At 49.5% G+C, this 16,577-nt stretch overlaps 1 protein-coding gene across 3 annotated transcripts in view; it reads left to right on the top strand.

Moving 5' to 3' along the window:
• LOC140396862 (netrin receptor UNC5D-like) overlaps nucleotides 1-16,577 on the top strand; it is a 523,350-nt gene that overhangs the window by 442,479 nt on the left and 64,294 nt on the right. For all 3 annotated transcript variants that reach the window (XM_072485654.1, XM_072485652.1, XM_072485653.1), the window contains one exon: nucleotides 13,715-13,799. In XM_072485654.1, coding sequence (XP_072341755.1) covers nucleotides 13,715-13,799 — 85 coding nt within the window. The remainder of the gene's footprint in view (nucleotides 1-13,714; nucleotides 13,800-16,577) is intronic.

Here is a 16,577-nt window from a genome sequence, read left to right on the forward strand (position 1 = left end):
TGTTTCTTTTAGTTTGACAGCAGTGACATTGTTATAAAAGATGCTAGTTGACATCCTTTACACTGCCATCCATGCACAATGAATTTGAATGGGGTACTTGCTGAGAGAAGTCATAATGTTCACTCTGTGCATTATCACGACATCCTTCCAAAAATCCTGTGCTGTACTAATACTTGCAGCAAGAGAAGCAGTTAGAAATGTAACAAAAGGCCACGGATGTCAATGCTTGATTGGACCAAAGTTGAAATATCAGGACCAGTTTTCTTCTGTCACCATTTCCAGGAGTTCTCGAGGTTTTGGTGGGCTTCAACATTGTGTTACCGTTTAATGTGAAAAAAAGATGCCCGCTGATTTCACCCCGAAATGGCCCAGCTCTAATTTAAAGATTATACTTTGGTCTGGTCACCCCCACTGAAAGATATTCTTTCTCTGTATCCAAGTTATATCACGTTAAAGACCTGCTGAATTGAAGGGACTACAAATTATGTTGGTGAAATCTCGCCTCTAAATTGAACCCTTTACACCCAAGTGCAATTTTGATCAAACTGCACCACACACACGTCCAAGGCCTATTTCCTTCCTGAGCTTCATGCGCCAAATTAAACTCAGCACTCTGGGTGGGGTCTGACAGAGGCTTTTTACCATGAATATTGACAGAAATGGAGCTGAATGTGTTTGAGAAGACTCCTGTACCCCAGATCTGACCTCTTGACTTGCCCAGTTTTCTTCACTCCACCATTGGCAGCATGCCTTCAGCTGGCTGCACCCTGGGCTCTGAAACCTCCTCCCTAAACCACTGACGGACTCTCTCTCCTCCTTTAAGATTCCCCTGAAAGCCTACCTCTTCGTCCACTGATGTGCTGATATCTGTTTATGTGGTTTGGTGTGGAATTGTGATACAAAAAGTTTCCATTAATTCTTTTTCAGCATGCACACATGCAAATACTTCAACATTAACATCCATTCTCACACATGTTCCATTGTGGGGAAACAGCAGGTCCTGCAGTTACATAACTATATAATTGGGAGGGTGTCTATTTTTGCAGGAGATTCCTTGGACTTTGCCTATATTTACATAGAGTTCCTGTGAGTGTGGCTGCATTTCCGGTGATCCATGTGAGTGTTGCGAGAGATCCCGAGGATCTGTGTTTGCAGGAATTTCGGGGAAATGCGGCTATAACCATAGCATATCCCTGGGAATTATATTTTTTTCTTCAGGAATTCTGAAATTCCAATGCTCAGTCAACTCCTCCACTTCTCTATCTTTACCTGCAGGGCATTACAAAGTGACAGTGACAGATTAGGCTCGAGGCAAAACTGTGGAAATTGGAAATCAGTGTGGGCATCTGAGAAAGACAAATCAAAGAGACCAGAAACTGAAAGAGCAAAGTGATTTAGGGTGTCCTGGAATACAAATCGTGACATTTCAAAGAGGTTAATGGAATGTTGACCTTCATCTTAAGAGAGTTAGAATACAAAGGGTTGGTGGTGATGTTTGAGGGGGGGTGTTGAAGAAACGTGATGCTTCTGATGTCCAGAACCAACCTTGGAGAGGAAACTCCTTTTCAAGGAAGGGGGTAGGGAATATGTGGAATTCTATCCCCCTGGAGGCTGTTGATCCGTTCAAACTTTCAAGACTGAAGGCATGATCCAACAGCCACATTGTGCCTGAAAAGCAGCTCGCTGCGGCACAGCGTAGCCGCTGAATGGAAAAAATGTTTTAAATTAAGTTTAGAGGATCCAATTCCTTTTTTTCCAATTAAGGGGCAATTTAGCGTGGCTAATTCACCTACCCTGCACATCTTTTTGGGTTATGGGCATGAGACCCATGAAGACACGACAGTAACCCGGGGCCAGGGTTGAACCCGGGTCCACAGCGCTGTGAGGCAGCGGTGCTAACCACTGCACCATCGTGCCACCCTTGCATGGCCATTGAATGCCAGGAGACCCCACTCCCGGGATCTACCCAGCTCGCCGCGCCTCACCTGATCCACGTTTTGGCAGATCTGCATATTAGAATGAGGCAGTTAGCTTCAAGCTGATGTGCAGACCTGAAGCTTTGGGATTCAACCCTTTTGCCTCAGAGACATCGGGCGAGCGCCATTTAGCACTGGTCGCCACAAACGGGCACCAGATGAAACAGCAGTGGTGGGGGTCTCCCAGGGGATCGGAGGCCCCCAGCTGCATGCCCTTTGGGAATGGTGGTACCCTGGCACTGCTAAGGTGCCTAGGTGGCACTGCCAGCTGGCACAGGCTCTGCCAGTGTACCATTTTGGCACTTGGGTGTTAGGGGGACCCTCCCGAACGTCCCACAGTGCGTTCGGACTAGGTTGGGGGGGGGGGGTGCAGTCAGGGATTGTTTTGGGGACCTTGGAGGTGTAAATGGCATCCCGATATCTTGCTACAATGGGGAGTTCCGGCGAGTGGACATCCCAACTGTACAAAACGGGGCTATGTGCGACCTCATTTTGGCCACGTGTTTCTCGGCACTGCAAGCGCCAGGAAACACGTGACTAAACGCGCTCGCCAGGGGACGTTGTTCCCTTTTGGGAGAATTGCACCCTGAAATTGATATCCTAATGGATATCTGTCAAAGATAATGGCGGGGGCAGCACGGCGGCGCAGAGGTTAGCACTGCTGCCTCACGGCACCGAGGTCCCAGGTTCGATCCCGGCCCTGGGTCACTGTCCGTGTGGAGTTTGCACATTCTCCCCATGTTTGCGTGGGTTTCGCCCCCACAACCCAAAGATGTGCAGGCTAGGTGGATTGGCCACGCTAAATTGCCCCTTAACTGGAAAAAATTAATTGGGTACTCAAATTTTTTTTTAAAATAATGGACGGAATTTACTGGCTGTTCACACCGGCAGGGTATTCCGCTCCCACCGACGGCGCACGGGCTACTCGGAGACGAAGGGTGCAGTCAATGGGAAATCCCATTGACAACGGCGGGACCAGAACATCCCGCTGGCGGTCCGCCTTTGCCGCCGAAATGCACACGGCGGGTTGGTCAGTAAATCACGCCCAAAGATTGCAAGGTGGGTCAACAAAATTGAGGTACAAATTTGCCAAAACATTGTCTGTCCCTCTTCGTTTGTCTCTCCCTTTTGACCTTTTATTTCTTCTTACTTCTTAAGAACCCCATTAAAATCTTCATTAAGACCCAACTCTTTAATCAGACCTTTGGTCACCCCACCCCAAAGTCTCTTTCAATCTCTGGGACGCCATGGGCTGAATACACTCTATTCCTGATGCTGGGGCAGGATTCATGGACTTTCACAACAGCAAAACAGGAACCGAATCTGGACCGATTCAGCGACTGTGGACTTCAGCACTGGCGCCACGTGGAACACAATCGATTCCAATGAAAAACGGTGTGGGATTCGCCAGAGCCATGATTTACACTCGGGAGGCTGACAAGCTGCAGCCGCATATACACATTACAATTCCCATGCACAATGGGCGGCATGTTAGCACAGTGGTTAGCACTGTTGCTTCACAGCTCCAGGGTCCCAGGTTCGATTCGCGGCTTGGGTCACTGTCTGTGTTCTCTCCGTGTCTGCGTGGCTTTCCTCCCGCAAGTCCCAAAAGACGTGCTGTTAGGTGAATTGGACATTCTGAATTCTCCCTCCGTGTACCCGAACAGGCGCCGGAATGTGGCGACTGGGGGCTTTTCACAGTAACTTCATTGCAGTGTTAATGTCAGCCTACTTGTGCCAATAAAGATTATTAAATTAAAAACATCCCAGTGCGCTCCAGCCACTGGTTGTGTTGGAGCACGCCCATACAGCTGATGGAGCAGCTGGGGCCAGAGGGCACCTAGGGGGGTGCCCTTGGGGGGACACCCATATGACCTGTGCCCCAAAGTTCACTGTGGGCTGTCAGCGGTGCACGCCGCTGCCTGGCTGCCTTTCCAGCTGCGGCAGTGGTATTCTATGCCCATCCACCCTGAGCCCATAGCCCACCTCCTGACCACCCTCCGCTCGTCCCCCTCGGCCTGGCAGAAACCCTCTCGGCCAGCAGCACAATTGTCAGCAAACTATGGCAATGTTGGACACTTTCTGTACCCCCTCTCTCTCCCTCACCAGCTACGATGCTGGTTTCACAATTTTTAAAAGCACAAGTGAACCACATCGTAGAGAACTCGGCGTATCGGAGGCGGAGAATTGCGATGACCCCAGAGAATACTGGGTCAGACCCGCTAATGATATGCAAATGGTGTTTACTGTCTGTGTGTTCCGGACCGCATTGACAATGCTGTTGACGTGATGGAGAATTGTGATTTGGTGTCAAATCGGCACCCGCCGCGATCTTGGCATCGGATCCTATTCTCCACCCAATCACATTTCCCGATTTCGGCGTCAGCCAACGGAGAGTCCCGCACCATTGGTTTTCTTCCCATGTGAAATAAATACATCACCGTTCCCCTACAAACAAGCCAAGCCAACTGAAAATAAATTTTCACACTCTCTCCTTGCACAGACTACACCATCACCCCAGAGATTCCACTATCGATGATGTTCACCAGCAGCCAGAAGAGTGGGTATTGGTGAGTTTCTACCATGTGCGTAAGCCCTTAGGTTGAAGAGCTGGTTTATAAATAAAACCAATCATTTATTTAGCTTTGGGGGAAGTATTTTCTCTTGAGGGTTGAAAGACAACCCTGCCTGAGATTGAGAGATTGTTGAAGCCCCGAGTTGGAAGTTACTTTGCTTTTGGTGAGCTGGGTCAAGCACGTTGATTTAACCTAGTTACCTCTCATTTATCTACAAGACCTGTTGTTGGGGGTGCTTTCCCCACGTCCTTTTCGGTCCGTTTAGGTCTTTCCATTTGTGCTCGGTGCCAATTCCTGGCTCTGAGAGAGAGGGAAGACACGTTTGAGATTTGTTGCTGCAACATGCACGAGGATGGCTCATCTTATCCTCCCCCACTCCCCTCGACTTACCCCCTTCCCCTCCATCTAGTGAGATTGGAAAGCCACGAGTTGGCAATGCCACATCATGCCTTCCCAGTCCCTGGGCCACGATGCTTAATGCATTTCTAGCCCCGTTGTTGCCCCTTTTGAATTTAACCCTCACTTTTCACAGACACCAGTGGAACTCTTTCCCACCGGGCTGCGGAGGGCAGACTCCCCCAGCTGTGATGAGAGGATAAGCATGTCGCTTTCATTGAAAAGTTATATTTGCAATTGCCCCAGGACAACAACCCACACTGGCGTGTGATTTTTCATCGTTTTCGTGATTCTACTTTGCACAGTTAGAATTCAGGGTGTTAATCCACCATCTCTGATGTGTTTTGCTGAGGAAAAAGTGATCATTCACTACACCCTAGTTTCATAAAGACTGCCGACGGATCGTTAACTTTTGCACTGATACACACGGGTCATGGTGAGCTTCTAGTCAAGAAATGACAGCATAACTCTGAAGACCCCCGAAGCAGGCGGAGATCCTGAGGAATTGAGTTTCATCCGAGAAGATATTGCAACTGTCTGTGCGGAGTCTGCACCTTCTCCCCGTGTGTGCGTGGGTTTCCTCCGGGTGCTCTGGTTTCCTCCCACAGTCCAAAGATCTGCCGGTTAGGTGGATTGGCCATGGTAAATTGCCCTTAGTGTCCAAAATTGCCCTTCGTGTTGGGTGGGGTTACTGGGTTATGGGGATGCTGACCTTGGGTAGGGTGCTCTTTCCAAGAGCCGGTGCAGACTCGATGGGCCGAATGGCCTCCTGCACTGTAAATTCTATGTAAAAAACAGCTGGTGTCCCATTAAGGAACATGGTATTAATCCAGTCCAGGCATCAATGGAACCAAGAGTCACATACTGAATTTACGATCAAAACCTGGAATAAGATGCTAGATCCGCCAAACATCTCGAACCTTTGGGAAACACTGCAGTTTGGGTTTTGCACCATATTTGGTCAGCTAGTTGTTGGAGTTCACACTTGGGTCAGCAGCAGAAAGTCTATGACAATGAAGCTAAGACTCTACAACATGAAACATGAATTTGGACCATCGGTTTGTATTGATCTTTTCCAACCTGTCAATCCTGTGGCATAAGAAGGGTTTCAGTTTATGCTGTACAATATCACATCACAGAAAAGAAACACATCTCTGTGGCACTTTTCAATCATAGTGTTATAAGGCAGTCCACTGGGACTGTTTGCTGCACAAAGGTAGTTATTTCATGAGCATATCCTTTAGGAATGAAAGCAACCAAAAATTGCTTTTATAATCGAAATAGGTGCAAACTATTTTTCCCATTGTGCTGTTGCTGTCAAAACACAGGTCTAAAACAGGAATATTATGAACACAGTAATAGAAACCTTTCTCTCGTGAGAAAACTTCAGTGAGAGCGATAATCCTGCGATGGCGTCCAGGGTCAAACTGACCGCTGTCTGGGCAGCCTGTGCTCAAACTGAGTCGGCCTGAAATTAGTCCTCAAGCCTCATTTTCTTTTCTACCTTCATAGGATGTGGGCGTCAGTGGCTAGGCCAGCATTTATTGCCCACCCCTAGTTGCCCTTCAGAAGGTGGTGGTGAGCTGCCTTATTGAACCGCTGCAAGTACACCCAGAGTGCTGTTAGGGAGAGAGTTCCAGGATTTTGACCCAGCAACAGTGAAGGAACCATGATAAGTTGGTGGTGTTCCAGTGCCTCTGCTACCCTTGTCCTTCGAAATGAAGAAGGTTATGGAAGGTGCTGTCGCACGAGCCTTGGTGAGTTCCTGCAGTGCATCTTGTAGATGGTACAGTCGGCTGCTACTTTGTATCAGTGGCGGGAGAGGGGATGAATGTTTGTGGATGCCAATCAAGCGGGCTGCTTTGTTCTCGATGGCTTCTGGAGTGTTGTTGGAGCTGCACTCATCCAGGCAAGTGGGGAGTATGTGGTGTTGGGTGTTCTGACACACAGATGAGCCAACACAGTTGCATATGGTACAACGCTTCTTTATTTAAACTCACTATTTACAGTTTGGTCTTTGCACTCTGCACGTGGGGGGCTCCCTGCTTGTGGTGTTTCAACAGCTCTTTCTTGTTCCCTTCTCCCCAGACCTACTGACCACCAGGTGTCGTGCTCGTGCTTTTTATGTGGTTGGTGTTCTTGTCTGTGATGGGTTTTGGTGTTGTGTACTCTGATTTGCCTGTTAGTGTGTCCATCATGATGTGTGTGTTTGAATATTATGACATCCCCCCTTTTTACAAAGATATGTGCCTACGTGGTAATAAATATGATCGTGACGTGAGTGCATCTAAGAGTGTGTGTGTGTCGTGTGCAGCATGTGCGTATGACGGAACTATGTACATGGGGCGATGTCGGGTGCGTCACATGAATCAAGTTGTACCATAACATAACAGAAATGCGAACGAGAGAAGAAGAAAAAAAAACTTGAACAGTTGTCCAGTCAGACGACATCTGGAACGATAAACAACAACAGGTTATCATGTAAAATTGTGCAACTCGTTAAACATATGAACTGTATTATAAGTCCAGTCTAATGGGTTTGCGACGAATTCGGGTTGACCGCCTCAAGGGTGGATCAAGAACCACCGGCTGCTGTGCAGGCATGGCCATGGGTGGCGATGGAAAGGGCGTGATGTGCGGCAGCTCCACAAAGTCATCCTCGGAAGCCTGTTGAGGATCTGGCGTGCTGTGTGGCTGTGAGCGTGGAAGTCGGCGAAGGGCGCGCCGATTGCGGCGACGCACGGAACCATCCGGCATGCGAACCAGGAACGATCGGGGAGCCACTTGTCGGAGGACTTCGGCCGGTGCTGACCAGCCACCATACGGTTGATGGACGCGTACTTTGTCTCCGGAGGACAGGGGGGGCAGGTCCGTCGCTCGTGTGTCGTACCGACCTTTCTGGCGATCACGCTGCAGTTGCATGTTCCGAAGAACCGCCTCATGGTCTGTTGTCGGTGCCAGGACGGAAGGTACCGTCGTCCTGAGGGAGCGACCCATTAGTAGCTGCGCTGGCGAGAGGCCCGTGGATAACGGGGCCGATCGATAGGCCAGCAAGGCAAGGTTAAAGTCCGATCCGGCATCAGCCGCCTTGCACAGTAGCCGCTTTGCGATGTGGACACCCTTTTCAGCCTTCCCGTTCGATTGTGGATGCAGAGGGCTGGATGTCACATGAGTGAAACCATATGCTGCGGCAAAGGACGACCATTCACGGCTGGCAAAACAAGGTCCATTGTCTGACATGACAGTCCTTGGAATGCCATGGCGAGCAAACGTTTCCTTGCAGGCCCCAATGACTGCGGACGACGTCAGATCATGGAGAGGCATGACTTCCGGGTAGTTTGAGAAGTAGTCTATAAGAACAATGTAATCTCTGCCGAGCGCGTGAAATAAGTTAACACCCACCTTCGCCCAGGGGGACGTCACCATCTCGTGTGGTAGAAGTGTTTCCGGAGGTTGCGCCGGCTGAAACCTCTGACAGGTTGTGCAGTTGAGCACCATGTTGGCTATGTCTTCATTAATACCCGGCCAATATACCGCCTCCCGGGCCCTTCGTCTGCATTTTTCGACGCCCAAGTGGCCTTCGTGTAGTTGATGAAGAATCATCTGGCGCACGCTGTGTGGAATAACGATTCTGTGCGATTTCATAAGGACCCCGTCTATATTGGTGAGATCATCCCGCACATTATAAAACTGGGGGCACTGCCCTTTTAGCCACCCTTCCGTCATGTGGCGCATCACTCGCTGCAGAAGGGGGTCAGTCGCCGTCTCTGCGCGTATGTGGGCCAGACTAGGATCATCAGCTGGCAGATTTGCTGCTGTCAGAGTCACGTGTGCCTCAATTTGACGCACGAACCCCTCTGCATCTGGTGGTGTGCTCACTGCTCGGGAAAGAGTGTCCGCCACGATGAGTTCGTTCCCCGGAGTGTAGATCAGTTCAAAATCGTACCTCCTGAGTTTAAGTAAGATGCGCTGGAGGCGAGGAGTCATGTCGTTCAGGTCTTTGTTAATGATGTTGACCAGGGGGCGGTGGTCAGTTTCGACCGTGAATCGTGGCAGGCCATACACATAGTCGTGGAACTTGTCCAGTCCAGTTAACAAGCCCAGGCATTCTTTTTCGATTTGCGCGTAGCGCTGTTCGGTAGGGGTCATGGCTCGTGAGGCATACGCAACCGGGGCCCATGATGACGTGCTGTCTTTTTGCAGGAGTACCGCTCCAATACCAGATTGGCTGGCGTCTGTTGAGATCTTTGTAGGGCGAGTCGTGTCAAAGAAGGCCAGCACTGGTGCCGTGACCAGTTTGTGCTTGAGCTCCTCCCATTCCCGCTGATGCGATTGGTGCCAGTTGAATTCCGTCGATTTTTTTTACGAGATGGCGCATATTTGTTGTATGAGAAGCCAGGTTGGGAATGAACTTCCCAAGGAAGTTGACCATGCCCAGGAATCTTAAAACAGCCTTCTTGTCAGCCGGTCGTGGCATGGCTGTGATGGCGCTAACCTTGTCTGCATCGGGACGGACCCCGGACCTTGAGATGTGGTCCCCGAGGAATTTCAGCTCCGTCTGGCCGAAAGCACACTTCGCACGGTTGAGACGCAGGCCATTTTGTCGTATGCGGGTAAAGACACGTCGTAGACGATGCATGTGTTCCTGCGGAGTGGTGGACCAAATGATGATATCGTCCACATATACACGTACCCCTTCGATGCCTTCCATCATCTGCTCCATAATGCGGTGGAATACTTCAGATGCCGAAATGATGCCGAATGGCATCCGGTTGTAGCAGAATCTGCCAAAAGGGGTGTTGAATGTGCATAGTCTTCGGCTGGCCGGGTCCAGTTGGATCTGCCAGAATCCTTTGGACGCATCCAATTTGGTGAATATCTTGGCTCGCGCCATCTCGCTGGTGAGGTCTTCTCGTTTCGGGATGGGATAGTGTTCCCGCATGATGTTGTTGTTCAGATCTTTTGGATCTATACATATACGGAGCTCGCCAGAGGGCTTCTTTACACAGACTATGGAGCTGACCCATGGCGTGGGCTCCGTGACCTTGGATAGGACCCCTTGGTCCTGAAGAATCTGCAGTTGTGCCTTGAGGCGGTCTTTGAGAGGCGCAGGAACCCTGCGAGGTGCGTGAACGACAGGGATGGCGTCCGGTCTGAGTCGAATTTTGTACGTGTGTGGCAATGTCCCCATGCCTTCAAAAACCTCCTGGTTGTGAGCGAGGAGGGAATGGAGATTTGCGTGGAACTCAGCATCCGGGAACTCGGATATCTCATCTGGAGAGAGAGACATAATGCGCTGTACCAGGTGAAGGACCTTACACGCTTGTGCGCCCAGTAACGAGTCCTTTGATGAGCCAACAACTTCGAAGGGGAGTGTGGCCGTGTACCTCTTGTGAGTCACCTGTAGCTGGCAAGATCCTATGGACGGGATAACGTTCCCGTTATAGTCAACCATCTTAAGCCGGGATGGTGTGATGGGTGGTTTGACCTTCATGGCCTGGACTGCAGAGTAAGCAATCAGGTTGGCGGATGCGCCGGTGTCCAGACGGAAGGCGACGCGCGATCGGTTGACCGTCAGGGTGGCACACCACTCATCGGCTGGATTGATGGCATTGACCTTGTTGACATCAATGACGGAGACTCGGAAGGCATCCTGGTCATCTGCATCACTTAACTGGAAGTCTTGATGCGTGGGCTGGACGGTCCTGACTCGTGTGCGAGGTTGTCGAGGATGCGCTGGATCCATGGGTTGAGCCGCACGACAGCGGGCTGCGTAGTGGCCCATCATGGCACATCTGTGGCACTGTCGGTTTTTTGCAGGACATTGCCCTTTTAAGTGTAGACCTCCACAATTGCTGCACGTCATGACGTCACGGCGTTCGTTGCGCCACTGCGCATGCGCAGTGCGATCTTGCGGTGGGCGCGCCTGCGCAGTGCGTCCCTCGTTGTGGCCGTTATTTTTGGCGCGCACCTGCGCGGGAGACCGCGAAAAGCGCGGGAAGCGGCCGCTGTCGTCCGGGCCGTGGGTCGGGAAGTAATCGACGGCCTGGATGCGTTCGACGTCGTGGGCGGCCTGGCTTGCCGATTCGACGGCTGGGGACCCCCTCCGTGCCAGCTCGGACGCCTGAAATCGGGCAAAACGGCAGGTAGCATTTTCGTGGAGGACACAGGCTTCCACAGCAGACGCTAAGGTGAGGCTTTTCATTTTAAGAAGCTGCTGGCGTAGGCCACTAGAGGCAACGCCAAAAACAATCTGGTCCCTGATCATGGACTCTGTAGTGGTGCCGTAACCGCAGGACTGCGCTAGAATCCGGAGGTGCGTCAAAAAGGGTTGAAAAAGCTCCTCCTTACCTTGCAGGCGTTGCTGAAAGATGTATCTTTCAAAACTTTCATTTACTTCAACTTGAAAGTGCTGGTCCAGTTTGAGGATGACCGTATCATATTTGGCCTGGTTTTCGCCTTCTTCGAACACCAGTGAGTTAAAAACATCGGTTGCGTGCGGGCCTGCGTAGAAGAGGAGCATTGCAATCTTCGAGTCATCCGAGACATTCTGTTTTTCGGTGGCACGGATGTACAGGTCAAATCGCTGCCTGTAGAGCTTCCAGTTGGTGCCTAGGTTCCCCGTGACTTGCATCGGCTGCGGTTTGCCGGTGTGGTCCATGTCCAGAATGGCAGGTTAGTAGGCAGGTATCGATCCACTCCTGTACCATGTGGTGTTGGGTGTTCTGACACACAGATGAGCCAACACAGTTGCATATGGTACAACGCTTCTTTATTTAAACTCACTATTTACAGTTTGGTCTTTGCACTCTGCACGTGGGGGGCTCCCTGCTTGTGGTGTTTCAACAGCTCTTTCTTGTTCCCTTCTCCCCAGACCTACTGACCACCAGGTGTCGTGCTCGTGCTTTTTATGTGGTTGGTGTTCTTGTCTGTGATTGGTTGTGGTGTTGTGTACTCTGATTTGCCTGTTAGTGTGTCCATCATGATGTGTGTGTTTGAATATCATGACAGAGTATTCCATCACACTCCTGAATTGTGCCTTGTGGACAGGTTCTGGGTGAGTCAGGAGGTGAGTTCGCCATTGCAGGATTCCCAGCCTCTGATGTACTTTTGTAGCCACAAGAGCATAAGCAACCCAGTTGATCTATAGGCAGCTGTCACATCTGCTATTTGTGCTCTGCTCTTCTCTTGGTGACCAGTTGGCTTACCAGCATTCAGCTAAGTTCCTGGAGGGGCGGAGGGGTGTGGAAGTGTTTGACCATGGAAAGGCAGTGAAAATGGCTATGAAGCCTGGGAAAGCACGACTTCTCCTCCTGGCTCCATGGAACATTTTCCTTAGTTTACAAATAAATCTACCATTGGTTGCTCTGCTCATCACTGATTAACTTTGCAGCTGGGCCCTTCAGCAGGCATTACGCCTTTAGTTAACCGATTCTGGGACCGAATGCCTACTTTATGCAGACCCATTCTTGTTAGTGGCGAGGCCTGTGAGACAGATTGGATGAAGGCCATATCTCTGCTGAAGAAGTATCCCATGCGTCAGTTTTGGAACCAAGGAACAGAAAAAACACACATCAATCTCCTTCCCGGAGTTTAAATATTCAGAGACTTCAGTGAGGTTACAGCCTTGCCAGTTTGCAGCCTCCCAATTATACCAGTCATTAAAGTAAATGACAAGGTCTTGAAACATTCATCCCATGAGTTAGAAGGAACAATCTCACCTTCATGTCAGTGTAATAAATGAACTTTCCAGTCCAGAGAATTTCCTATATTTTAGAATTTGGGAAAGATTTCTCAGTTCCAAATCATTTTGTATTTTCCATAATGAATGCCAAATTTCTCTGATTTATGAGTTTTTTTCTGGACAGAGATCTCCAGGAAAAGACTTCCATTGTGCACTTGGCACAGTGAAATTGGAAAAACTGTTCTTTCGAAACCCATTTCGGGGAGATGATCTTGCTAGGTTTGCAACCCATGAGTGCCGCGTTTGTAATGAATGTCCAGTGGTTCTCAGAGTTCATCAGAGCTCAGCAGTCGTAGTTTCTAATTCTCTTTGAGCGGACGTGAGATCTGAATCACATTGAGATCCCGACTGTTTTGAATGGGCTCTGTAACTTCCTCCAGCCTTCAAACCCTCTGAGGATCTCTGATTTCCCGTGTGCACGAGTTCAATGTGTGTTTGTGCAAGGCTGAATGTGTTGTCCCTCCTGGCATGTCCCCATACCAGACCCATCATCAGCAGATGTGTGGCAGACAAAGTCAGGGAACCAGAGAAGCAGACAAACAGCAAAAGCAAGTCCAAATTACTGAATGGGCATCAGACTGGAAGGAATGAGCTGCTGACACATTTTATCCTGCTGCCAATAGGCTGAGATGAAGCAGGCAGATTGCAGGTGGCTTTTGCAAGATATCATGCCTTGAAACCTACACATGAATGAATTTGAGAAGTTACAACAGGGAACGGAGCAGCCTGGTTGCATCTCTGCCCATACTAGCTTGAGTTTGGGGCTGTCCATTCCTCGATCTCTCCTTTCCTTGGAACAGTCATGAAGCGTAATTTTCAATGCTCAACCAATTCCTTTGTAACTGTTATCCTGTCCGCCTTTCTTCCCATTCATGGTGGAGTATTCCCTGTTCAAATAATCTTCAGTCAGAATAAATGACCTCGATCTTGCATTGATAATCTTCAACCCTTGCCCCAATTATTGATGATTATTACATTTGTTTCCGCATGTGACACAGTGATTTTTTTTCTTTTAACATCAGGAATCCGTTTATTGGTTCCACTGGGAGCAATTCCAGAGGGAAATTCATGGGAAATGTACATCGCAGTAAATCAAGGTGAAAACAGGTAGGAGTCAACAAATATTCAAGTGAACATGCAACTTTTAAATTCTGTGCAGAATGGAATGGGGAAAGTTGCAGACTGCGTATTTGGGATTCTGGATTGTGGGGAAATTAAGCGGTCAATTGAAGTGGAGAATTGGATTTATTAAATAGACCTTTCATTGTCTGATAGTTCACAGACAAAGGAACAATCTGAAAAATCCACCAGAGTGCTTGGTCATTTTTGAGCTGTCGCTCTGATCTTAGGCTTGGCTTCTGGGGATTGCATCTCAAAAAGCATGAAATTATGTTGTTTGTCTGGAATATTTTTAATCGTAAATAATTAAAGCTTTGGAATCTAATTGCATGGTTTAAAAAAAGTAAAACACAGTCATTATATATTCACAATGCTTCATTTCAGTAGCACTTTGCCATTGAAAATTCCAACTGAAATATCAGAACTATTAAGGGTATTTATTATAAATAATTAGCTTCACATCAGCTAATTATAGATTGTTATAATAACACATGAGTGCACTTCTAATTATGTTGAGATTGGGTGTATCTCTCCTGGTGATTAACCTCGTTCTTAACAAAACATTACTGATTGTTGTATGCTGTCTAATTGACAGGAATTACATCTTTCAGTGCCTTAGCCTTGGTTGCTTCATATAGAAAGGCTTGGATTTGTCTTGCACCTTTCACAATCTTGTGATATCCCAAAGCGTTTTACAGACAGTAAGGTACTTTTGAAGTGTATTCGCTGAAGAATTATGCTTCGGACACCATGAAGCAAACTTCGTAGTCTTGACTGTATGGAATGCAGGTCTGTATGAATAAGTCATAACTGCGTACATACATACATACATACAGCAAAGGGTACAGGTCAGGAGCAGACTGTATCCTCAGATTTTAATCCAACTCTGCCCATCTCCAGACTGGCCTTGACTCTGGGCCATGTGCCTCCAGACATCACTGTGTGGACGGTCCTGTCCTCAGTCTCACATTGACCCTGTATGTCCCAGACCCTTCTGCTGCACTTTCTGTTGCAATGTAGGAGATATGGCAACCAATTTATGTGCAGCAGGTCCTACGACAGACAAATAGCTGGGTGCAAAAGCAACACACTGAAGATTCTGGGAATCGGAAATGAAGTCGAGAAAATGTCAGATTTAACTCAGCAGGTCAGACAGCACCTTGGGAGAAAAAAACAGAGTTAACCATTTCAGGTGATAGAAACATGGCAATTGGGAGCAGAGGTCGTCAATTCAGCCCTTCCAGCCTGCTCCGCCACTCACTCAGATCATGGTTGATCTTTTCCTGCTCTGTGACCTTTCATGAGCACTGTTCGGACGGAGGGTCACAGACCTGAAACAGTTTCTCTCTCTGCAGCTTGTGTCAGATTCCCAGCCTTCCTGGTGCTTTCGATTCTTTCCCTCGGTTACATTGGGTCGTCACAATGTTGGTTGATCACCCTTCCTATCAACCATCAGTTCCATTTGGCAGGCTGTTTTCCTGCCGCAAACCCTCCCCATTTATCCAGGCTGGGTAGCGGCACCAATCCACACCAGCTTGCCTGCACCAGTGGCTGGGTTCTTCAGTGGCAAACAAGTCCTGGAGTGGAACCCTTCTGGCTGAGAGACGGGAGAGCTATCCAGTGAGCTACTCTGGCCCCTCCCCTAAGAATTTTCAGCATTTTCTGGAAAACAGATAATATATTTGAGAGATTGGTTGAAGGATAACCTGAGGAATTCTCAGAGCTTCTTTGGTGCCATGGGGTCTTGTACATCTACCTGAGAGGGCAGAGGGGGTCTCCGCTTGAAGCCTGAATGACAAGATGAATGTGAGCAGGTAATGACACTCGACACATGTGCAGCTTTCTGGATACGTCAGAAAGCTAACCACCATTTTGCTCAAATCAAATCAAATCTTTACAACCTGCAAAAAGGTGATCATTTACCTTCTTAAATGCGAAGCATTCTGAAACCAACATGATAAATGTGCAATCTTGGGGGCGATTCTCCAAAATAGAGCCCAAGTGTTCGGGCCGTTGTGAACGCCGTCGCGTTTCACGACGGCGCGAACCGGGCCCGGGTACGACCTATTCTGTCCCTCACAGGGGGCCAGCACAGCGCTGGAGCGCTTCACGCCACTCCAGCCTCCTTTCTCGGCACCAAATGAAATGAAAAATGAACTGAAAATCGCTTATTGTCACAAGTAGGCTTCAATGAAGTGCCGCGCCAACCCGCGCATGCGCGGGGGAGTTCTTTAGCGCGCCGGCCCCGACTCAACATGGCGTCGGTGTTCAGGGGCCGGCCACGCAGGGAAGTAGGCCCGGTGGGGGAGAGGCCGGCCCGCAGATCGGTGGGCCCCGATCGCGGGTCAGACCCCATCGGAGGCCCCATCCCGGTGAAGGAGTCCCCCTCCCCTCCACACAGGCCGTCCCCCGACCGTTCGTGCAGAGTACCCGCCGGCAGCGACCAGGGGTGAACGGCGCCGGTGGGACTCTGTCGTATCCGCTCGACCCATCCGGGCCAAAGAATCGGCGGCCCCGCCGATTGCAGCGGCCCGTGGCCGGCGCCGCGCCTAACGCACCGGTGCAAATGCCGCCAATTCTCCGCACCTTGGAGAATCGCGTGGCGCGTTTGCTGCGATTCTCGGCCCGGCTCGGAGAAATCGCACCCCTTGCTTCCAAACCCGTGGGCCTACATCATGACAAGCACTCAAGCTACCGTTCGTCTTATCTTGGCGTGGGAACAAGAATAAAATCCACTCTACTCACGGCCACATTTCCCATGTCCTC

The sequence above is a fragment of the Scyliorhinus torazame genome, chromosome 20, assembly GCF_047496885.1.
Source record: "Scyliorhinus torazame isolate Kashiwa2021f chromosome 20, sScyTor2.1, whole genome shotgun sequence".
Lineage (NCBI taxonomy): Eukaryota > Metazoa > Chordata > Chondrichthyes > Carcharhiniformes > Scyliorhinidae > Scyliorhinus > Scyliorhinus torazame.